Here is a 24,508-nt window from a genome sequence, read left to right on the forward strand (position 1 = left end):
AAATCCGTTGTCGTTCTTAAGTTGTGACCGATACTAGCAGCGTTTTGTGTCATTTAAGAAGCGCGTACGTGACAAGGAAAAGTTTCGGGGTATATTTATTTCGCAATTGCATGTCCCTGCTGCCTCAACGTTTCCTTAAAAACGTATGTTCACCCACCCCACACATCACCATTTGAGGCTTATGATGCCGCAAAATGTGGGAAACAACCCTACATTTTGTCTACGACTTCCTTACATAGGAAGTATATGGGGCGGTGATAGCGGTTTTCACGCTTTGGATATTTTCTGCAAGTGTCGTACGTATTCTAGGGCTGGCGTCCATGAAATTTTTTATCCCGGTTAGCCGGCAGGCTCCAGTAACTTAATTGATATATTAATCGGTTGCGTCTGTTTGGGAAGGACACTGAGAAAAATTAGTACAAAAAAATAACAGAATGCTTGTAGGCCTGGTCACAGGCATTCCAGGTGATGTAAGCATGTTATGGCGATGAGGCTGCGGCCGGGTGCTTGTCACCGCGTTTTTCATTCGCACTATTTATGGAATCGTGCATTCGTCGTAGCAGGAGGGGCACCGATTATTCGTGGTTTACTTGCTGCAGAGTTAGTCTATGCAACTCTAAAGCGTTGTGGGCGCCCACTCACAGTTTTCGGTACCGTGTATATTCGTATTACGAAGTCACTTTCCCGTATGTCTTGGCTATCACCTTACGATCTTCATCACTATAATCTCGGATCACACTTGCATCATTTCGTGTTGTGATGTAACTCCAGTTATTTGAACACGACTATGATCCTCAACAGGCTTGCGAAGAATTTTAACATGGAATGTTTGGCTAATTTTGCTCATTTGACTTCAGCCGTTTAGCCGATCAAACATGAATCGTGGCTAAAGCAGTAATAGATTATTGGGAGGTTAATCGATAAGTCGCGCTTCCCAGGTGTATTCAAGAAACTCTCATCCAATGATATTGGCCAACTTGATTTTATACTTAAAGGGGCCATGAAGACAAAACGGAAGTTTGGTTCATTCAAAAGACTGCATCATTAGAATCATGCTGACACCACTTTTAACGTAAAGTTCACTCAAATAAGATGTTTGATTAGGAAAAAAGTGAATGGTCATGCTACCCGCTAGCTCATTTCCCGCAACAGAACCTATCATGTCATACCAGCCAGCTCTGCGATTGGCGGAGTCTGGAAAAAGCAAACGCCAATTAAGCAAAGATTATAAGCTTGCCGAACGAGCTATTTGAGCTTACATTTAGGGCAAACTCTTTTTATATCAGTAAGAATGGTGAGACAAACAGTAGAAGTTACGAAAGCACACGTAAACATAGAAGTACCGATGCGTACTGCTGTTGGTACTGCGCGCGCTATGCTTCGTTTAGATGCACAGCGCTGCGGGGCTTTGGGGCTGTCTCAGGCGACACCGGCCGATTGACGCAAGCGGCGGTGTCTTACGTGGCCATATTTGTTGAGCGAGCATCATGTTTTACGAATGGATTATTTTATTCATGAGCAAAAACAAGCCAGGTTTCAATACGGCCACAAACAAGCCAAAAGCCGAAAATGGCTGGCCGTGGTGGCGCCATCTAGGTTGACTATTCCGCTCCACACCAAGTTTAGCTGAAAGACCTGTTTAGCTGAAAGACGTAAACATAGAAGTACCGATGCGTACTGAAGTTACGAAAGCACACGTAAACATAGAAGTACCGATGCGTACTGCTGTTGGTACTGCGCGCGCTATGCTTCGTTTAGATGCACAGCGCTGCGGGGCTTTGGGGCTGTCTCAGGCGACACCGGCCGATTGACGCAAGCGGCGGTGTCTTACGTGGCCATATTTGTTGAGCGAGCATCATGTTTTACGAAAGGATTATTTTATTCATGAGCAAAAGCAAGCCAGGTTTCAATACGGCCACAAACAAACCAAAAGCCGAAAACGGCTGGCCGTGGTGGCGCCATCTGGGTTGACTATTCCGCTCCACACCAAGTTTAGCTGAAAGACCTGTTCTTATGATGTCATTGCAAGCGTCGTTCAAACACACGGTTTGGCGCGAGAATCAAAATTTTAGCTTAAATTGATTAATTGCGCAGTGAATAAAGCATCGTTTGCTTCCGGACAAGCGCTGGGGGCACTATAGAACACAAAATCTTTCGAATAAAACAAAGTTGTACTTTGTCTTTATAGCCCCTTTAAGTATTGATTTAGGCGACGGTTCTGGAACTTTACATAAAAACCGAAGCCACGTAAGGCTGAAATTACTGTCTCGCGTAATAATTATAACCTTCTAAGGCGAATATCACAGCAGTAATAGGGCGGTTTACAAAATTCTTTCTGATCCAGTAATGCCTAAAATAAAAGCGCACTCTGCGCAAACGGTTGCCCTTAGGAAGTGGCTTCTTAGTAGATTCTCTGTAAAAATTGCTGGATGCGATGTCAGTGAAAGGGAACAAAACGAATGGCATCAGAGTAGCTTCGGTTTCTTTGCGTGGGTTGTATTAACGCAAGCAGACGTATAACACATACGAAATTGGAAAATTGAACAAATAACCATTTCTTAAACCTGTAATTTCTACAGATCCCAATATTCATTTTAAAATCCTTGTCATGACATGCTGTCGAGTTTTTCAGATGCTTTGGAACCCACATTGCCGTCAAACACTAAACATTCCTCCTAGCATTTTCAATAAAAAGGCTAGCGTATGAAAGAATAACTAAGCTTAATATCACCGTCGTGGCGTATCCTCATTTTCTTATTCATCACGGCACCTGCTCCTCCCAAATTCTTCCCAAACCCCTTCCCGAAAAAATTTACACCATCTTCCCGCGAGGGGAACCATGGGCAAGATGCAACGCATCGGGGGTTGCCGTTGCGTTTCCGTTATGTTAGCGATGTCAGCGTGTGGATTGCTGTTGTTGTGTATCCTATTTACGCAGCATGTTCACCCCCGATGCGTCGCATCTACCCCATAGTTCCCCTCGTGGGAAGATGGTGTAAATTTTGAGCGCAAGCTGCGCACTAACGCACAGCTGGCACGGCGACGGGAGCGAGCGCAGCCGAGCGCAAGCTGCGCGCTGATCGCGCTGACGCACAGATGGCGCTGCGGTGAGAGCGGCGGAGCGCGCAGCTGCCGCGGCGAGGAGAATGGGGGAGGGATGCGGACTACGCCGCGACAACGACGCGGGACATGGCGAGTTAAAGAGATGCGTTGCATCTAAAACAGGAATTGCGTGGAGGGTAAGAGAGAATTTACAGGAGACGGCAACGGATGAGTAGACAGGAAAATAGAATGACTACACTGTCTTCTAAGAGAACTAAAACCCGTACCGTAACTTCACTTCCTCCATGGGGAAAGGTGCATATCATTCGCTTCTCATGCTAGCGAGGAGAAAAAAGTGCGTGCGTGCATGTGCGCGTCGCGCGCAAAATAGGTTAAGGTGGGCTCGCTGCATAATCTGTGTTTATCAAATTCTTCACAGAGAAAAGGAAATTTTTTTCCTCGCAACTCCTGCACAGCCTTTGCGCTCTGCTTGTCATGCTTACCCGCGAGAAGGAGCGCAGTGTGATCCGGAAAAGCGCCTCGGGGTCCCCACTGAACTTTCGGAGCAGTGCACTGTTCATCAGGGACGTCGAAATGGTCTTGCTGTATGGCATGTACGGGTTCCACCACGTCTTCGGGCTGCATGCGTGCACACACAAGCACAAGTCGAGTCTCCATCCGTGCACTGTGATATTCAGCGATATCCAGTCATATTCAGTGATGTCCAGCGAAGCCGTTGAAAATCACCAAAACTGCTGATGGGCACACGCAGTGCTTCTCTCCGTCATAGAATTGGTATACCATTCGGATTGTGGTTATTGTAGTACACCGTGATGGTTTCTACGACGACTTTGGCTACATTGTTGGCGAAAACCAAACTTTACCGCGATATGTACTCCTTCAACAAATCTTGTGAGGTGATTATGGGGCGACTTAGATCCCTTTTACAATGTGCGGAAAAGGTAATCTACAAGATTGGAGTCCCATGTGGTAACAATTGCGTAGGAAAAACGGGCCGTTGTCTAAGCGACAGGTTGCCTGAGCACGTTATAACGTACGGCGCAGTTTGGAAGGGAATCTGAGCTTGCATTGTCGTGTATTTGTTCATGCGGGTTGAAACTTTTGCTTCATTTCTCCGTCGTAGTTAACCATCATGGCACCGTAAACTTCCGTGAGATTATAGAGGCAGCCGAAATCGCGAAAGAAGAAATGAAGTGCATAAGCTCTCCCTCCATTTTGCTGTCACAAAATGAGATACGTTATTTCTGGTCTACCAGAATGTGAATTCACAAACTGCAAAGCTTGTGAATTCTCTCCTATTGTTCTGCCGCTGATCGAAGAGCTCTCTTGTTCTGTTCAAAACACATTTTTGTTATTGATTTGAAGTTTTGTATTGTTTGACTTCGTATTAAAGTACGTGCCTTTCGCATTAAAAGTCTGTTCGAAGGCAACGCTTATGTGTGGTCCTGTTCTCTGTCCATTGTGTGCTTTTTGCGCCCTGAGCATTGTGGTTTGCCATCTAGCCAACACCGCCACGCACTGAAGGTCCAACACCGCCAGAAAAAACGTGGCCTATGTGTTGCCTTTGCGCCTAATTTTGTCAGGCTGCAACAGCACTCCAACCGAGCCGCGGCAGAAGTAATAAAAATTTCGCTGTCTACAACAACAAAAGTCACAGGTAGTCTTTTCAGCAAATAAACGTTTATTTATCTCTCTGTCTACAACAATAAAAAACTCGGGTGCAATTCTAAACAAATGTCTGGTATCACGATCCGCATACATATCACGGTGCCTGTAGGCGGAAGGCCTGAACGATTTTGTGGCATAGAAGAACCAGACAGACTTAAGAGGCTGGTATCCACAAATATATTTTACATGACGCCCTGGGCTAGAAAAGGAACGAGGCAGCGTGTCGCTAGAGCTGTGTTGCCACCACCCATACCCCACAAGTGCACGCGCATGCCTCCCGTGCTTCAGCGCTTTTTCGTTGTCTTCTGCTGCCACCGTCTTCTACCGCCGAGGTCTCTACTGCGGCAAGCCTCATAACAGAGGAGAAGCGTCAGCCCGAAAAGCCTTGCTTAATACATCGAGTAAAAGAGTGTAACGTGAGTACCCCAGAAAAGCGGTAAGACAAACAAAACGTGATCAGTAAGCAAGCACTTCTGACTTGTAAGTAAGCAAATCACATTACGTACTTTGCCGGAATGGAGAAGTCGGCTCCCATGATCCAGTTTTGCGAGTAGTCGATGAAATCTTCCCAGCTGAGTCGGTCCAGCTCGTGGGTGGGTTCTGAATCCATGATCGCGATGCTGGTCACGCCCGAAATGAGAGGCCGGTAGTATTTATCGCTCAATTCGTTCTTGCCGCGCAAAAATGTCGTTGTGCCCTCGTAAAGCTGACCCAAATCGAGCGCCGGGGAGGTGTCATCTGCGTTCGGAACAAACACGTATTTGAATTTATTGCGGTAAGCCTTCTCCCCTCACAATTCCTATCTAAACGCCTTTGCTGCTTCTGCAATCATTGATAGCTTAAGAATCCGCGTGCCACCACAAACTTTGGACGTAAAGCCGCCGAGAATAGCGGGGCCGCCAAGGGCGCACAACCAACAGGCTGCAACATTTGAGCCAGTTTTGAAGAAAAGTGTTGAATGATGGCCTGGGCGAGTTTTTCTTCGGCCTACAGTCCGGCATGCATTAGTTAGCTGATGCGGTCTGTTAAAATTGTGTATCTGACGTACTAAAATGTACTTCGGAACGCATGTAGTCCCAATCATATTAAAGCGGTTGCAGGCAGGGGCTCACTCGCGTGTTTGCTGGTAAGGCGGACGGTGCGAGACGACTGCTGCCACAGCTTGCCGAAGACGCTGTCCAGCCAGCCCGGCTCCCACTGAAGGTACTCCATCACGAACTCGGTGGAAAAGAACAGCAGGTACAGCCCCAGCGGCTGCGCCCAGTCTGTGGCGAGCAGGGCGTACCGCTTCCCCAGCAGCGCTTTGACCTGGCCGAGGATGGACGGCGCCTTCGGGGGTTCGCCGAGGAACGCCTGCAACTCGCTCGCTGCGACGGCCAGAACGGGGAACAGAGCTTCATCCCCGACGTCATTTAGAAGCAGTGCAGAGACCTCAGGGATCGTTACAAAGAGAAACACAAACCACAGCGACGACTAACAAGGGCTTGTGGAACATGGGGTCACGCTGTCCCTCTTCGTTTTCGGATTAGCGCAACTTAAAGGGACACTGAAGTGAATTTGTTAAGCTCCCGTTTTTACTTGCGCTGCGTAGACTGGCTCAAATTAACACACTTTTCATCGTTTATCCGGTTGACAAGTCGGTAATTATTTTATAAAGCTCGAAAAAAAAAAAAACTACCATGCGCGGTCTGCGGCGGCCGCACCAACTAAACGTTGTGACGACGGAAGGAGATGCACCGTGATTGGACGATGCCCACGATTAGCATTCAAACAAGTTTCGGTTTCGGTTCTGTGAAACAACATGCTTGACATCCAACGTTATTATTGGATGGGCATTCTCGATATGTCAATGATCGCCATACCGCGCTTCTGCCATGTCGGCTGTAAAATGCCTAACATAAGCCTCCCAGGACGGCTTGGAATCGTAGCAATCACTAACCGGGGCTTACGCAGTGGATGAACGCCCTCCGCGTCCCCGTAGACGCTCAAATGCCATGGGCTTTTCCCTCACATTTGGAGCTTGCCTCACTCATGCCTGTATCGTAAAAAGCGGGTTCGCACCAGGCCCAGGGTCTGCTGATTCTGGCCTGTGCCAAGTAGTCGGTGCCAAGTAGTCTGGCCTGTGCCAAGTAGCACGCAAGTAGTCGGTGCTTGTGGCAACAGCACGCCAACGAGAACTGGCTAGCGCATCAGTGTCAGTCTGCGCGAGTTCTGCGAACTCGCTCCTGGAGCAGTTAACGTTACGGCCCAAAAATGGTGAACTCAGTATAGAAAACATCGACCGAAAACGGAAAAAATCAGCTGACAAAAAAAAAATCCCCTTCGGGATTCGAACTTGCGACTTGGAAAATATCACTCCTAGCGTTCGAGACCACTCGGCCACGGGACAACACTGGTGATGGCGGAAATATAAGGTACATAATGTATAACCAGTTTACACTTTTATTTACTTTTAGTGTTTTAAGCAGCTTAGGTGACTATTTGTTGCATACCGCTCGTGCAGTAAGCGTCCCCCAAATCTCCACAATATCTCACGTCTACCAATTGCATTTCTTAGACGGAAAAGCGCTCGCAGATGGGTAGTGGTGTTGCTCACCGCTGTGATTGTTCATCCAGTGCAAAAAAAGTGCTTCCTGCTCCCTAGTTCTACAGTGTACGGCAGAAGTTTCAGTTGATTTCATTTCCCTAGTATTGGCTTCGCTGACTTCTCCCGTCTTCAAGTGGCCTTAGATTTTCAGCGTACCAGTCAGCGAAGCGTCGCATGTGCGCTTGTGCAGCGCTTGTGTGGAGCGACCTGTACTTGGAGCTTGGTACAGTGTACAAACTAACAAACTAAAGAAACGCATACTCTTCCATTCACAAATTCACAAACGTGTCGTGGCTTAGTTTCAATTGAGCGAACGAATTGGGACGACCCGTCGGCGGCCGGCGGACTAAATGCTGTACCATAACCGCTGGGTCGACTGACTCTGTCGGTAGGTCGGCGAGCCGTGCAGTAGCGCAGTCAATCCAAGTCATCTCCTCCGGACGTCACACGAAAACGCCACAGAAAATGGGCGAAGACGCAGAGAGGAGGACAGCATTTTGGAATCGATTTTTCTACTAAATACTTTCGCGTAAACGCACTTAGAGTGGTCGAAACATGGCCTTTTGACTCCGGACTACAATTTGCGCTAGTAATCCCGCAATGTTTACAAATCAGTTCAGTGTCCCTTTAAAAACGGATACTCACAGAAGAAAAAAAAATAGCCTTGTCTTCAGAATAACTTCATTTTCGACTAGTTTATCAGGCTCTATTCTAACACATAAGCCCTGCGAGGAGGGCCCTACTTGAGGTAATTAAACGAACTGCAATGCGTACCGTTACTTGCCTGCCTAGCATAAAACAGATTTCTTTTCTCCAGTTCGGAGTACAAATTAACACGTTGGATGAACTCGTCCATCAGCGTTGCTCAGCCCGCATGCACGAACTTACGTTCGCTGCGGAGGCAGAAGTCTTAGCTATTTTTACATAGGGCGTTCGCGACCCGCATCATCAGCCTGCGCCGTGAGCAGGCAACCCTGGCTGTACCACCAGGCTGTACCCAGGCTGTACCAACACCAGCTCGTGATTTCCCGTTGATCACCCGCTTAAAAGGGAACGGCAACAGTATATCTATCTATCTGAACGATAGCAGGCCATTAACGCGACTTCATAGTCGATCGACCGATAATACGACAGGTTTTTCGCTGTCGTACAAGTCCTGGCGGCTGAGTCCCAACCCAAGGTGGTACGGGTATTTGCGGACGCTGGGGCCAAGGGCGGCGTGTTGAGTTCAGTAATGTAATGCTCCGCCTACTCAGAAGTCCCTCATTCTTACGTCTATGAAACACTCCTCGCCTAGCCATATATGCTGAGCTCAGAACCACCCGGCACGTACGGGTACAAGCGCTAACTCCGGCGCTTTTTCAAGCCCCTCGAGGTTATACTCTACAATTTTATAAAGACTATACACTGGCTATACTTGATTAACGCCGCATAAACAACTGTACTGTCCGAAGAGACACTCAGAACATACTGCATACGCACTTCTGCCCTCATGGCTATTGTGGATTCGGCGCTATACGCTCCACGCTTACATGGGGGTGGACATAGCCTGACACCTTACATTGGTTTGCTGACAAAACAAATTCACAATACGTCGCGCCACAAGTGCTGCCGTCCTACCGCGTGAACGATCTCCCCAGTGGACTCGCTCTCTGCGAGAAGGTCTTGCTGCGGGGACTTCGTGTTGGAGTGGCCCTCTTTCCCGCCGTGACCCGGGCGTTGCCCCCAAGCTATCACACCCCGTTCAGTGAGAATTGCCCCTCCTGCACAGCTCCTGCCGAAAGTGTTGACACAGAACACCTATAACGAACGTGCCCTTCACTAGAAGAGGCTAAAACCCGATACCTACGAGGCGCAAGCCTCTATTCACGTAGACCTGTCGACCTCCATAGATATGGGTACCCCACCCCCACTCCTTTCTGCGCGCGTCCGCGAGACTGAAGTCAACGTATACGTGAAAATACGTTTTTATGCCGGATGGCATACTATTCCATCAAAAGAAATGGCAGTTAATATTTCCCGAAAAATCAATCGAGGGAATAAAATGCCACAAGAAACTTTTCAGCGGGAAAATCCCGAACGCTAAGAAACAAGCAAAGGAGCAAAGTATCCTGCAAACAACCGGGAGAATTAGCAAGCAAGCGGCTGGTTAACTGCGGGTGTGTCCACCATTGACAGGACCAAAACTATTAAACCAGCAAAGTATGACAAGGGCCGCCACAAAATGAGCGTGTGTTGAAACACGTATTCAGGGGACTCAATTAGCGTGACAGCAGATGGGTGAATAGACTAAGACGCTAGTTCCAAGCGTACGTGCTGTCGCCATTTCAACCTGCTGCCTTGCAACAATGACGTTTATTTGGACAGCAGCACTTGCTCTGTGGGAAATCACGTGTCACACATTTACTTATCCCTAAATGGAGTGGCAAGGGAAAACTGGACTCGAGGCTCGCGCCGTCCCGCTACTATACGAGTACGGCCTGAAGCCGCTTTTAAGATACTTTTTTTAGGCTACCTAACGCGGTAATTTTGACCTCTCTGTCGGTCTTTTGATACAGCAGAACAGCCAAAAGTTGAAATAACGCTCTTGACCAAGAAGTATGCATAGCCAAGGCCTTTCGAAACTACTAAATTGCTTGGCATCGGTAGTGCTTACAGAAATTGTTCGGCAAAAATGGAGGGAGATAAAACAATTATTTCTAAAGCATGTCGGTGCGAAATGCGCTGGATAAGAGTATCTACCTCCTCACGGGATTTGATAAGCTGCCTTGCCACTTGGTAATTAGTCAAAGCTGATTCCCCAGGGTGGGGCTGGGCAGCAACATCTCCCATCCCTCGCTAGGGAGACGGGTAGGGTATTAGGGGAGGAAATCGAGGGGTAATGGGTGCTATTGGTTGAAATAGCACTCTCCTACTACGTAGCGAAGAGTACCCAGCTGTATACACAATGGGCAGCTACTCTTGCAGTGAATCGAGGAACGTGCCATCGAGCACGCGGTGTGCACGAAGTATTAGATGCGACGCTGAGAGCATCTCTTGTCGGCGGCCCTGTCCTTCCTGCGTACGTCCGTTGTTGTTGTCCGCACCGCTGCGCCCCTCCTCCTCTCGCCGTGATAGCGCGCCCTCTCCCCTAACATCTTTGGCGCGCGCAATGCGGCGCGCTCTCTCATTCCGCCGGTGGGCGGCGCTGTGCGCGGCGCAAGCGCGCGGTGCGCATGTGCAGCGCCCTCTCTCTCCGCGGTCTCCTCTCCTTCGGGCGCGCTGCGCATGTAGCGGCTAGCCACCTTAGCGCGGACTAGCCACCTTATCTAGCCACCTTATCCGCGCTACGCTTGCTCTCTCTCTCTGTCTCTCTCTCTCGCATTACCCGACGATTGCTCACGCAATTCGAGTAATCGACCCAACGGAAACGCACAATGGAACCCCCTTCAGCGTCGCATCACACCAGGGTTCCCGCGAGGGGAGGTGGGCATAATTTTTATGATTGTGCCTGTTTGCTCCCACGTGAGTTCTCGGTGCGCGGCAGGAAGACTCCGCCTATCTTCTCCGTAGTCAGCCACGACTCCCTCAAAGTAACCATAGGTTGATTTGTAGCCTCCTCCACAGCCGACGCCCGATCCGTTAACATTGCGCACATTTGAAATGATATGGCAGCACATAAATGACGGTTCTTTTAGTTACAAATAAATGAGGGAATAATTTCTGTTGCAGCAAGAAAAAAAATCTGGATAAAATTGTGCCCAAGAAAGGGGCAATAAAAGGGAACTAAAAAAACGACGTCTCCATGAGCTATTCTAGGAAGAATCGGGACAAAGGTTCCCGATTGCTGGCGTGCGAGCAGTGTGAACGCGGAAAATTGAAGAAAACTGGGCAAACGCCAATTTGCTATCAATAATGGGGGGAGAGAGGTGAGGGGAACAGTTTGAGTGGAGAAGAGTGTGTTAAGCGTGTGGGGAATCTGGGGATACTGGCGTCCGCTGCCCTTGCGCGATCGCTCGGTCTGTACCATCACGCGGCGCTCTTTCCCAAAACGCCGTCTCGTCCCGGCGTCAGTGTAGAGCAGAGCAGACTTTTCGAACTCCTGCTTGAGGTGAAGGGAGAGAGAAACAACTTTACTGATACTCAGGGAACAGAGGAGGGGGTAGGGGAGGGCCGCCGCGACGGCCAGGGCCCGGGTGGTCACCAAGTCTTCACTCGATGCCTCTGCGTCGCGGCTCCAGCCACCGTTACGGCCATAAAACGATGTCACGCGGTGGTCGCTCCGCCCTTTTAGGGGGACTAACTTAACCTCATTGGGCAATTTTGAACCGGACCCGAGCGCCCGCGCAACGCACGCACTGCGCGGGGGAGTGATAGGGAGACGCTGTCCAAGACAGCTAATGTGACGCTTTCTATTCAGTACGGCCAAGCTTCTGGTGCACATGCAGAAGCCCGCCAGCCCCTCCGGTTGCTGACTCGTGCCTTAGCTTGCTCCGTTTGTCCCGACGGTTACCCAGCAGCCATAAATAACATTTGACGATCACGCCGTGCAGTACGCGCCTGTGAGCGAACGGACTTAGTGCGTCTCGCTGCTGCGAGCCCATCGGCCAGCGTGGCGGTGCGCGCGCTCACACGCGTGCCGCCCCCCGGATTTCGCCCTGACTGCTGAACCCTCTGATTAGTGCGGCTTCCACGTTCTCACTTGCGCGTAGCGCCAGATCACCCGTGGCCCCCTTGTTTTCACGTACGGGGAAGTACTTACTGTAACCGGGGGGTTGGCGTAAAAAATTGAAGGAAGCTCACAGTAGTGAGTAAAAGTTGAATGTAGCGAAGCTATATGCAGCAGTTGCGTTTTTCGTCCTTTTCTGAACCTCGCCGCTGTACGAGGGGACACAGCTGGATGTTCGTCTTCCTCTATCGCACACGGTTCTGCGCCACACGTGGCCTGGTGGCCTTCCTTCGTGGCGCGGTGGTGGTTTATTTGGTAAGGGAAGAGAAAAGAACTGGGATATTTTTGAACTCAACAGGGAGTTCACCTTAATACAACTGAGTCCAGGGAAGGGGTGGGGGGGTTCAAAGTATAGGGAGAGAGAGAAGAATTCGTGGCGCGCGCTTATCGCTGCGGCGGCGGCCTACCTACTTGGATGGCGCCCTCCGCCACGTCCCGCGCATAGGCCCCGCGCACGTCTCGTTTCCTCCTCGCATATCTCTCTCCTGCCACCTACCTTTCCACGTTTTCGGGCCGCTGCTCCATGCCGGCAACGTGTTGGTGCCACCTACCTTTCCACGTTTTCGGGCCGCTGCTCCATGCCGGCAACGTGTTGGTGCCGGGCGCTTGCGGAAGGGGGTGTGATTTTACCTCTAGCGCTCAAAGGCAAAACTGGTAACCCCGCGAAGACTACCCGAGGTAGCGTGCGTTACAACAGAAGTTTTCTCTCCGTACCCTGTGCATATTCCTTCGTCACCCCTACTCCACCTGCCCAATATAGGTGGTGTTGAGTTGGCGCGGCGGCGTTTCAGTCTTGTGATCGCGCTCAATTAGCTCGAGTGAGTGTGGTGGAGATATGCTTTGTAATGCATAGACTATGCATATTGTGGGGTAGAGACCACATGCGGCTGGGGCGGCCGAAGATTAACGCCTTTCGAAGACATTTGCAGCAAAGCACAAACACGGCCACTGTATTTCAGCGACAATTTTCAGCAGATTTAATGCATAGAACACTTGCCATCTCTCTTACCGAAGAACGTGGAATGCACCAGGATTTGTCCCAGCCAACGTTACAGTCCAGTGTCCCTTGGCAGACCGAAATGGGCACACCGAAGTTAATCCTTCTGTCTACGCGGCACCAATCCGATATAAATAGCTCTAAGTTTTGTCTTTGCACGACCACGTGTCCAAACAAATTACTCAAAATAACGTTATCGCATCAAAATACGTTTAACATTTATTCCAAACTCTATTAGCAAGAACTGCATTCCGAGAGGTCGATTTCAATATTAGTTAATGTTTTGGCCACCGCCTAATCGAGCTGGTTAGACGTATTGCATCCCAAGGTACGTGCAAGTCATCACATTCTGTTTCCGAAAAGACATGGCTTATTCGTACAGGAAATATGCTACAGTGATCACTTACTGTCAATGTCGGAATCAATTTGCACGTCAACATCATCCGTTTCAGTAGACATCCTAGAATGAAAGAAAAGTTTGGTTTGTTTAAATGCGAGTTGATGAAGCGTACAAGGCACGAATAATAGAGATGAGTGAAGACAAAAAGCTCTTTTGGAGCAAAAAACGCTTTTTTTTAGAGAAACAGTTTTTTGAACATGAGTGTAAAGGTATGGGCACCAGAAAATTCTTCAAGTGCGCCATACTAAGGCAACATCCCTACGGGCCCGTTCAGCAAAACTGCGGTGTCGGCGTTGGCCGTGGGCCTATACAGTGGTACGAGAAATGCCATTGGCCGAAGCTTCAACCTCACTGCTCCCATTTCTCATCCTTCCGGCGGCGACGATCAATCAGCACACCCATCTGCAACACTTTCATGCCCACTAGGGTGGATTGGCCAGCGACAATGTCCGCTGCCGTGAAAACCTCGTTGGTGGTTCACCTAATCCCACTGGCTGAGGTGGAAGCTTATTCACCTGCATTTCTCCAATGAAGACTCGAGGGGATTGACAAGTGCCGGTGATATCACCCGTCGGAAGCTTAGGGCATATTCGCCAATTCCCAGTTTCCTGCTATCAAGGTATTCAGCCACAATTCTTGGATACCGGCTCAGGTGGGTTGGGCAGTGACGAATTCAGCTGCCATGAGAACCTCGTGGCTGGCTCACTTAATCCCACTGGCTGTGGTGGAAGCTTATTCACCTACATTTCTCCAATAAACACTCGAGGTGATTGACAAGTGCCGGTGACATCACCTGTCGGAAGCTTACGGCATATTCGCCAATACCTAGTTTCCTGCTATCAACGTATTCAGCCACAATTCTAGGATACCGGCTAAGGTGGATTGGCCAGTGACGAATTAAGCTGGCGTGAGAACCTCGTGGCTGGTTCACCTAATTCAACTGGCTGTGGTAGAAGCTTATTCACCTACATTTCTCCAATGAACACTCGAGGGGATTGAGAAGCTTACGGCATATTCGCCAATTCCCAGTTTCCTGCTATCAACGTATTCAGCCAAAATTCATAGATACCGGCTAATGTGGATCGGCCAGTGGTGAATTCAGCTGCAGTGAGAACCTCGTGGCTGATTCACCTAATCCCACTTGCTGTGGTAGAAGCTTATTCACCTACATTTCTCCAATGAACACTGGAGAGGATTGACAAGTGTCGGTGACATCACCCATCAGAAGCTTACGGCATATTCGCCAATTCCCAGTTTCCTGCTATCAACGTATTCAGCCACAATTCAGATATACCGGCTAAGGTGGATCGGCCAGTGGTGAATTCAGCTGCCGTGAGAACCTCGTGTCTTTTTCACCTAATCCCACTGGCTGTGGTAGAAGCTTATTCACCTAAATATCTCCAATGAACACTCGAGGGGATTGACAAGTGGCGGTGACATCACCCATCAGAACCTTATGGCATATTCGTCAATTCCCAGTTTCCTGCTATCAACGTATTCAGCCACAATTCTTAGATACCGGCTGAGGTGGATTGGCCAGTGACGAATTCAGCTGCCGTGAGAACCTCGTGGTTGGTTCACGTAATCCCATTGGCTCTGGTAGAAGCTTATTCACCTACATTTCTCCAATGGACACTCGAGGGCATTGACAAGTGCCGGTGACACCACCTATCGGAAGCTTACGGCATATTCGCCAATACTTAGTTTCCTGCTATCAACGTATTCAGCCACAATTCTTAGATACCGGCTAAGGTGGATCGGCAGGTGACGAATTCAGCTGCCGTAAGAACCTCGTGGTAGGTTCACCTAATCCCATTGGCTCTGGTAGAAGCTTATTCACCTACATTTCTCCAATGGACACTCGAGGGGATTGACAAGTGCCGGTGACATCACCTGTCGGAAGCTTACGGCATATTCGCCAATACCTAGTTTCCTGCTATCAACGTATTCAGCCACAATTCTTAGATACCGGCTAAGGTGGATCGGCCAGTGACGAATTCAGCTGCCGTAAGAACCTCGTGGTTGGTTCACCTAATTCCACTGGCTCTGGTAGAAGCTTATTAAAGACGATAGTCTTTCTTGGGCTACTTAAACCCAGAAATTTTGGTCTGTCTGTATGTCTGTCTGTCCGTCTGTCTGTCTGTGACTCGATTCAGCCACCCGGCCAAAGCAAAACAATGCCTGCACAATAGTCTTATATAGTCATAGCTAAATCTACCCGTCTATGTCCGGTGTAATGTTCATACTTGTCAAAATTGTTGAAGAAGAACAAGACATTACGCAATTATGAGACAACAAATCAATACAGAAGTGATATTTGCAGTGTTCCTTTATAAAAAAATAAAACATGCTTGACTTTTGCGAAATTAAATACTTCATCAACTGCAGAAAAAGAATCCACTCCGCCGTCGCCTGCTGTCGCCCGCGCCACTATAGCTTCTGGCGCCATTTTAAGAAATCAACCGGCAACAGTTACGCAAGGTTCCACTAGATAGGTTCCACGTTCTCCTTGCAACGCACGTGGAGTAGGGAAACGCGGCTCTATAAACGTTGAAGTAGGGCGCCTCGATTAACGCGCGTCTTCGCCGTACGGCAGCGTTCGCATCGAGACACCCGGTTTGGAGCAGAGGAACGCGGGAAATTTAAAATGATTTAAGCAAACCTTTGGTGTCTTTACCTTGGGAGGAGCGCGACGCAAGAGGAACAACATGAGAGGTGAGCGGGAAAGCGAAGGGAGGCATTTACTTCGCAAAAGCCGATAAAGACTGTCGTCTTTTGTCGGCATTTGCAACGAAAGGAGCAGATACGCGGCCAATTTTTTCACCTACATTTCTCCAATGGACGCTCGAGGGCATTGACAAGTGCCGGTGACATCACCTATCAGAAGCTTACGGCATATTCGCCAATACCTAGTTTCCTGCTATCAACGTATTCAGCCACAATTTTAGAATACCGGCTGAGGTGGATTGGCCAGTGGTGAATTCAGCTGCCGTGAGAACCTCGTGGCTGGTGCACTTAATCCCACTGGCTGTGGTGGAAGCTTATTCCCCTACATTTCTTTAATGAACACTCGAGGGGATTGACAAGCGCCGGTGACATCACCTAAAGGAAGCTTACGGCATATTCGCCAATACCTAGTTTCCTGCTATCAACGTATTCAGCCACAATTCTTAGATACAGGCTAAAGTGGATCGGCCAGTGACGAATTCAGCTGCCGTAAGAACCTCGTGGTAGGTTCACCTAATTCCACTGGCTGTGGTGGAAGCTTAACCTACATTTCTCCAATGCTCACTCGAGGCGACTGGGGCATCCATTTGGGGCCTTCTCAATCTAATGTGGCTCAGGTCGCCTGTTTCGAGGCATAAGAGATAGGAAAGAGTAGACGGAAGGGTGGATGAGGTGCCTTAAGTCTAGGGTAGGAAATGTACGGGTCTGTGGCTGGAGTCATAAAACCTCTCGGTGTCGAGAAGTAGCAGGGGGCAGGAGGGTAGAGGAGCCATTAGAGATGGTAATGTGAAGCAATAATCATGAAAGGTGATTACGAGGTCGCGTGAGCTAGCAGGTGTCCCCAGCGATTGTGGCTGCCGAGTGGCCAGAGTTCTGTTGGTAAATCCTCGGGCGCTGGTGTCGGCTGCCTCATTTCCGGGAGGCCATCGAGGCCAGACATGAGCGGGGGTACAGATAAGAGTTGCGGCATGCGTTGGGTGTCGGGTGGAGAGTTAGGCAAGGGCAGTAGGGAAGATCCTATTACCACTGAAATTGCGGATGGCGGTTTTCGAATCACTCACAATAGTGAGAGTATATGGGTCATGGCCAGCCCGATGGCCTCCTTTGCTGCCATCTCGGGACAGAAGGCAGAAATGGAGGCTGCCGTAGTAATTTGGCCGTCTAGAGTAACAGCTGCGGGGGAAAAAGAAGGATCAGAAGGATAAGCATCAGCATCTAAATTGAGTATATCCTTTCAGATGAGTGACCTGTGTAAAGCTGTTGCCAAAGCTATAGCACACGTAAAGACTCTGAAGTGGCTCTCTAATTTTTTTAGCAGCAGAATGCCCTCTAACCTTTCTCTAATCTTTTTAATTTCTAATATTTTTCTAATCTTTTTAATCTCTAATCTTTTTAGCAGCAGAAGGCTGTGACAAGGCTGACAAAAGGAGCATTATAAGCTAGGAATAAATAACTTATTGCATTAAAACATAACACTATTTTTTTATGCTTAAAAATACCTTTTTGCTTCCTCGTGATCTATTTAAAATGACTTTCGCTGTTCGGTCATTAGAGGTTGGCTTTATAAACAACCCACATTTCATCCAACCAAACGTTTAAAAATTACGACGGTTTATGTAATTTTTTAGGCGAACGCATTATAGTGCGAAACCATATGAAAGGATCACTTTCTTCATCGTATACTGCTGGTTGATAGCAGGATAAGAAGGCAGCACAGTGTGGAAGCACAGCTCGAGATATGCGAACATTTTATTAGGAGAGTAGCTCAGCCTGGACGCAACGCGGATAAAGGAAAAGTTCCTCATCCTTTTGCAATGTCATGGATTCTAAAATGGTAGAATTGCGAAACACCCATTTCTGATTGAGTATAGCCTCCATGGTACAAGCCCAAGTCCCAGAAAGATCAGCTACAAGCGACAGTGCGCATACTCTGCTCGGAGTTAGGCCCATCATGATCAGAACCTTGGAATATAGAATTTTGACTAGTTGTGCGGCCGTGTTGTTTTTCTTCCCCGTCAATTCATATTCGCCACCAACCATCATAGGTCTAGTTCAGATGAATCATAATGTACTGCGTTGTCAACAGCCTGGTAATCGCCTCATCGAGAGTCGACCGCGAGCACGGATCAGCGAGACATACACGCAACGCTCGCTCCGCATTTGTCATCTCCGCTTCGGTAGCCATGCCTAATCATCCAACATCACAAGCAAGGCGACATTAAAATATATGTATTTACTCCATTCATTGTATGCCAGTCGGAAACATACCGGTAGTGTTTGCAGGGCGGAACTGCGAATCGCTATCAGCACCACCACCACTGCTACTGTTGCTCGCAACAGACGGGGTCGTCATTGCGCACGCTAGCAGCAAATAAGGACCTTAACTACACTGTTGTGTTCTTGGAGATGATAAAAACAGAACAGAACACACACACACAAGAACTGCAACCGCTAACTTAACGCCAAACCGCTACGGTTCATCGGGTTATGCACGAACACAGAACGCAGGCATGGAAAGGACGGAGAACCTAACCAACTCAACAGCCCAAGATGGCGGTTGCGGCGTTCGCTTCATAGACGCGGCGCGGGCATCTAAGAAAAGATAAAATGGCGGCGCCCAGATCTCGGAAAAAAGGTGTATACCTAACATTTTGCTCCGGATTGTGACGTATAATGCTATAGGCGCATTCCCTCCCAAATGCGTACTTGAGGAAGACGTCCTCGAGGGTGGACACAGTGACGCGCATGCCCTTGATGCCGTGCTGACGGCAGGTGTCCTCGAGCCGTTTGAACATGTCCGGGAAGCCGCGCGTGTCCTTGATGCCGAGCGAGATGATCACATCGCGGGGCGTGTGCAATATACGCGCCTGCGCCGTGCGGCCGCGGACAATAGCCAGTAGATCCTGCTCGATGGCCCGTACGTCGTCGTTGTTCGGAAACCTGATCTCGTATCCCGTGCCTGCGTGTAGCGCGCGCAATCATCACAACCTCTTGCGCTTCTGAAAGGTGGCTGGGCTGAGTGCGCTACCAGCACTGTATAGATTTTAACTTTTCCACAGTATTTATCAAGACCCCGTGAGAAGCTTGGTCGGACCATGCAAATACATCCTGATCGTTACTTATGTGACGCGAGGACCAAGCCTTTAATGTTAAGTCAGGCTTCTCCAGGGTTAATGCGTTTTAACTGCTTCTTTTTGTGGACTTGACAAGTGCGGAGTTCACAACCTACAAAATTGGTGCGCCTCACAAATTATGCACTCGTTGCATAAGAGACTAACCAAAGAACCATGATTGCCTATGAGAGCCCGGCTGGCTGTCCCAAATAAGCACAGTTCTTTCTATCCCTTCTGTCATGCTACTAAGAGCCTTGGTGTCATGCATTTGCATAGGAGGAATCTCTTAACACCTACTACAGGGAAATTAGGTTCTTGAGATATTATAGCATTCCGCTCATACGTAGGTCAATGCATGGTGCAGATTCATTTGTTACAAGCCGCACAAAACAGTGAATGAATTAATGAATGAGTTAATTTGCTCCAAGTTTCGAAAGAATAGCTTGCTCCATGATAGAGCGTAAGCAATATACAGCTATAAAGTCTTGCAGATCCTCTGAATAATCTGCACATACATTTGCTAGGTGCAATATGCACACATCTCCGAGAGCGTACATCATTTCCCTTTTAATCAGGTACTCAAAAGGCTGGTGAATCTCGATTGCCACAGTCCAGCTGAATGATCAGGATCGAGGCTCTAGATTTGGGAAATAATGCGGGCAGTCATTATCCCGATCGTGTTCTGGCCGTTCCCATTGGTTTGTCTTACCCTTTTGCTCCCTGCGGTTGGTTCATTAGGTGCGCTATGGTAAAGCAGGCATACTAGCCTTCTCGGCTTCAGAAGCCAATCTCCCTCTAGGGGATGTTTATTTAAGAAATTCTTATGTCGTCGCCAGCATTCAGACCTCCTGAGCCCTGCCGATGTGCGCAGTTGTTCGCGATGCTAATCTAACAACTAAAAGGCTGGGAAAATGGTCGTTCATGAGGGAGAAGAGTCCAGCGTTCACTCCGAGCTTGTTGTGACAGCCTATAAACCTGACTTGATGTCAAATTTTATTTCCAGCGCCGGTTAACTTTCCAAGAACTCTCAGTATGGCCAGTTGGCAGGCACGGGAGCTTTATTAGCAGCGCAGAAACGCGAGACAAGAATCTGGAAGACGCGGAGGAAGGGTGCTAGGGGCAAACGCTCAGTAATCCGGCTTTCATTGATAGTTCTGTTCAGCATAAAGTCCTGTCTTCAGTCTCACCCTTAGTTCTCTTTAGCGCTAGTAGTAAACCAGTAACTCTCCCTATACGTCTAGCGGGCTCTACTGACAGAAACAAGTCCATTATTAAGATGGAAAAGGCGCTCACCGTGCGACTTCTTGAGGAAGGTCGGGGTGCCACAGCAGCGCAGGCGTCCGTGCGACATGATGGCCACTCGGTCGCCCAGCATGTCCGCCTCCTCTGTGAGCGAAGTGGTGAGGATGATGGCGCAGCGGTCGCGCATGTTGCCCAGCAGGTCCCACACCTCCCGGCGCTCCTCTTCGTCCAGAAGCTCCGTGGGCTCGTCCAGGAACAGCACCTGCTCGCGAGTGCATAAGTTGGTAAGTTCTGTTTGAAACATCCGTTGTTAAATACTCCGGAGAGAAAATTTTGCTCAGCCCGTGGGTCACGAGGACAAGGCAAGAGGAATTACGAGCGTGCCAGCATGCATGCATGCATGCATGTATGTATGTATGTATGTATGTATGTATGTATGTATGTATGTATGTATGTATGTATGTATGTATGTATGTATGTATGTATGTATGTATGTATGTATGTATGTATGTATGTATGTATGTATGTATGTATGTATGTATGTATGTATGTATGTATGTATGTATGTATGTATGTATGTATGTATGTATGTATGTATGTATGTATGTATGTATGTATGTATGTATGTATGTATGTACGTACGTACGTACGTACGTACGTATGTATGTATGTATGTATGTATGTATGTATGTATGCATGCATGCATGCATGCATGCATGCATGTATGTATGTATGTATGTGTGTATGTATGTATGTATGCATGTATGTATGTATGTATGCATGTATGTATGTATGTATGTATGTATGTATGTATGTATGTATGTATTGATCTTTAGGAGGAGAGGAAAGTCCACCAGCAGGCGTAAATTGTCTCGCCTAGGGGTGGACACCGGAACGCCTGCTGGTGTAGGGTAGGAAAGAGTACATAGGAATAGGGGGTAGGCGAGAAGGTTAGCATGGTACATATATACAACACAAATGATTTGTCAACAAGGACCACAGATAAAACACAAAGAAAAAAAACAGGAGTTAAACAGTTAAAGCAGAAAGAACACTGTACATGTATACGTATAAACTAAACGTGAATGTACGACATACACGTAAACGGGACACACACATATATGCCCGTACACACACCGTGAGGGAAACGCTGCACCCGCAGAAGCACTCCAGTGAATTAAAGAGAGATTTGAGCTCGGCAGATGGTGGTGATCGCCAAAAACAGGTGGACTAGCCGAGAGTGGCAGACTAGCATCGCTACATAGGCTACCCTTTTAGTGGATTAGCCTTTATTTAGTGACGATAGGGTAAAATGAGGATTTCTTGGAGCGCTGAGGTTACCGAGAAGGGGTCTGGATGGCTTAGCACTGGAGCGGTTAAAATTTGATAGGAAAGAGCTTCGTCCTCTGCGAACATCTGTATGCTGTCGATGATGATGATAGTAAAAATACATTATCATTCCTACTAGTGCTACTACCTAAATAACAATAATAATTTTGACAGGAATGGTTATTCGGATGATTATAATGAAGACAAAATATTTCATGCGATTATCTTGCTCGTTTTCTTCTACCTAAGGCAAATGCATTGTTCGAGAAGCTAGTCGAAGAAATCTTAATTCCAGCATTTCTTTGCGGACCCCTGGATTCAAGTTCCTTATATAAATGTTACAAGGGCCTTTGCGGAATCCCGGGCGTTCTTGAGTCGGTGGCTGGAGTTGCCGGGAATCGAGCACAATCCTTCTATTTGCTGCCATTGCATTTTTACCCAGTCCTTTGTTTATGTCATTGGAAAGGTAAAAAAGTCAATTTTACATCGCGGATGTAGCCAAAATAGTTTCTATTGAATTGTTGCGGAGCAATGTGCGAGTGATGCTCTTGGCCTTGCGACCACCGTGCATTAAACCGGCCCGAATTTTAGTTCCCTTTCTTGGAGTCAAAGTTTCAACAAACGAAGTAAGGAATCCACACGGCATACACTAAGGAACACATCAATGCGTAAGAGTCCCAGCAACGACTTCAAAAGTTTTGCTATTACACCTTCCGTGGTAAGGGATAACGCGCTTTCTTGACTGGCCCTCTGACAAGCTCTCGCCTGTTTCACGTGGGCAGAGAAATGCGTACGATTGCCTCAACTGTGTACTGGCCAACAGATCATTTTGCGCAGGTTAGAGCGGAAATTGTTTTACAGCGTAGCTGTCTGTGGCTGGTGCCCAGCAGATCGTCTCCGGCGACAAATTGAGCGTAGATAAGCAATTTTCAGTGCATGGAGAAATTTCATAAAAATATAAAAAAAAACATCCTAGAGACTCAATATTGTGATATAAGGTGGCTATGTTGCCTCTGAAAAAATGCTTCCCCAGCATCGCAGTTGAATTTAGAGGCAAAACCAACTTACAGGGGAATGGTGTAAGTTTGGTCTCTGTAAGCGGGCTTTCCCACCTTGAGGTTTTCACAGTGACGCCTGATCATCTACTCAGGGAGTGTAGTTAAAGCCCAATTTTATACTCTCCTTCACTGCTACCACCTCCCTCATGAGTCGTGTATTTAGTCCTTGCTAGGCACGGCGTCTCTCTCCCCAGACGTTGCGCAATGCCGCGCGCTCTTCGGCGGCCTCCTTTGCGGTGTACTGGAGACTGCGCCGTGATTGGCGTAGCCGCGATGCAATAAAACGTCATTACCCCCACCCACTAATTGTGTCAGGCTTAGACTGTGACAGAGATCGCACCACTACGCCCAATATAGCTAAACCCCAAAATAGCAAATCCCTTCAAGGGCTCTTTTTTTCACGAGAGGTTACAGTCTTGGAGCGCGTCGTAGGTAGACCCCATAGTTTAAGGAACCCTGCAACACTGCCGTTAAACACGTTTATTTTTTCTTCGCGCATGGAAGCCCGGCGGAAGCTATAGTAATCGTCCGTGCAGTGTAGTACCTTACACTTAATGTTCTGCTTTTGTGGCGATTTCTTTACAGTGCCTATCGGATGCCTACACTGCTGCAACTGAAAGGAGGGCGACTAATAGCTGCGACATCACTGAGATGACATTATTGAGTCACAAAAACAATGCTAAGACCAGGGAGGAAATGAAAGTATTCTGCGCGTTTTTTAAAGGGGTCCTGAAATACCTTCCGCCGATGCATGGATGTACATGTAACCAAATAAAGCAATGTATTAGCAATCTCCTCCCGCAAGACTTTTGTTAAAGCGATGAGTATTAGCTGAGAAATCGTAAATCAAAAACCGCGCATTATCGTCGCGCCGCGTTTCCTCCTCCTTTCAACTTACTCTCCGCTGTTGACGACGCGAGAGCCGTCCCTCCCATGATGCTGCGCTCCTCAGAGGTGACGTACTTCCGCTATTGCGCTGCTCAGACTGTCGTCTGCTACGGGCAAGCTTTGTTGACACCATGAATCCCGCACTCCGCTCAAGGTTGGAAAAGCGAACGAAAAATCTTGCCGCATGTGTGCGGCGGCCTGGCTTTGCCCTTTCGCGGTGTACGTTGGTGCAGTTGCTATGGGCGGCACGGGGCTTTTTATCGGCGGTGAACTCGCAGCCGCACGGGGAGGATAAGTGCGCTCGTTCTCTTTGATGCACCGTGCACTGTTTATCCAAAAAGCGCCGTATCAGATGTGGCCCCGTTGGTGCCGGGTCTTATTTTGCGGTGGTGGTAATTCCTGCCGGCGGCATGTGAAAAAGACATTTTAAACCGATACAGAACCCGTGCACAAAACGCTTCAATCATGTGACCAGTTCAGCTTGGGGCGACGCGTGGTGGAGAGCGGCAACGTTGGCAAAACATGCTCCGGCGCGGCTCTGAGCTTTCTAGCGCTGGAGCGAGCGCCATTTCTTTGACAATCTCAAACATCGGTTGCCTTGGCAGCAAGGCACAAACCGCCCCAGAAGTCAGTTACGGTTGCGTGATCCCGGTTCAGCTCGGAGCCCCACCTCGCGCGCGACATGTGGGTACTGCAGGCGTATCATTCATTCCCATTGGGAAGTGCGA

General features: G+C 48.4%; 1 protein-coding gene across 3 annotated transcripts in view; it reads right to left on the bottom strand.

Moving 5' to 3' along the window:
* LOC144178866 (phospholipid-transporting ATPase ABCA3-like) overlaps positions 1-4,110 on the bottom strand; it is a 35,771-nt gene extending 31,661 nt beyond the window's left edge. The window contains exon 1 of one of the 3 annotated variants that reach the window (XM_077707010.1): positions 3,546-4,110. In XM_077707010.1, coding sequence (XP_077563136.1) covers positions 3,546-3,720 — 175 coding nt within the window. In that variant the 5' untranslated portion in view covers positions 3,721-4,110. The remainder of the gene's footprint in view (positions 1-3,545) is intronic. The other 2 variants (XM_077707008.1, XM_077707009.1) reach the window with 2 other exon arrangements.
* Positions 4,111-24,508: the final 20,398 nt, after the last annotated feature.

This window comes from Haemaphysalis longicornis, unplaced genomic scaffold (assembly GCF_048455015.1).
Source record: "Haemaphysalis longicornis isolate Haplotype H1 unplaced genomic scaffold, Haemaphysalis longicornis Haplotype H1 scaffold_4, whole genome shotgun sequence".
NCBI lineage: Eukaryota > Metazoa > Arthropoda > Arachnida > Ixodida > Ixodidae > Haemaphysalis > Haemaphysalis longicornis.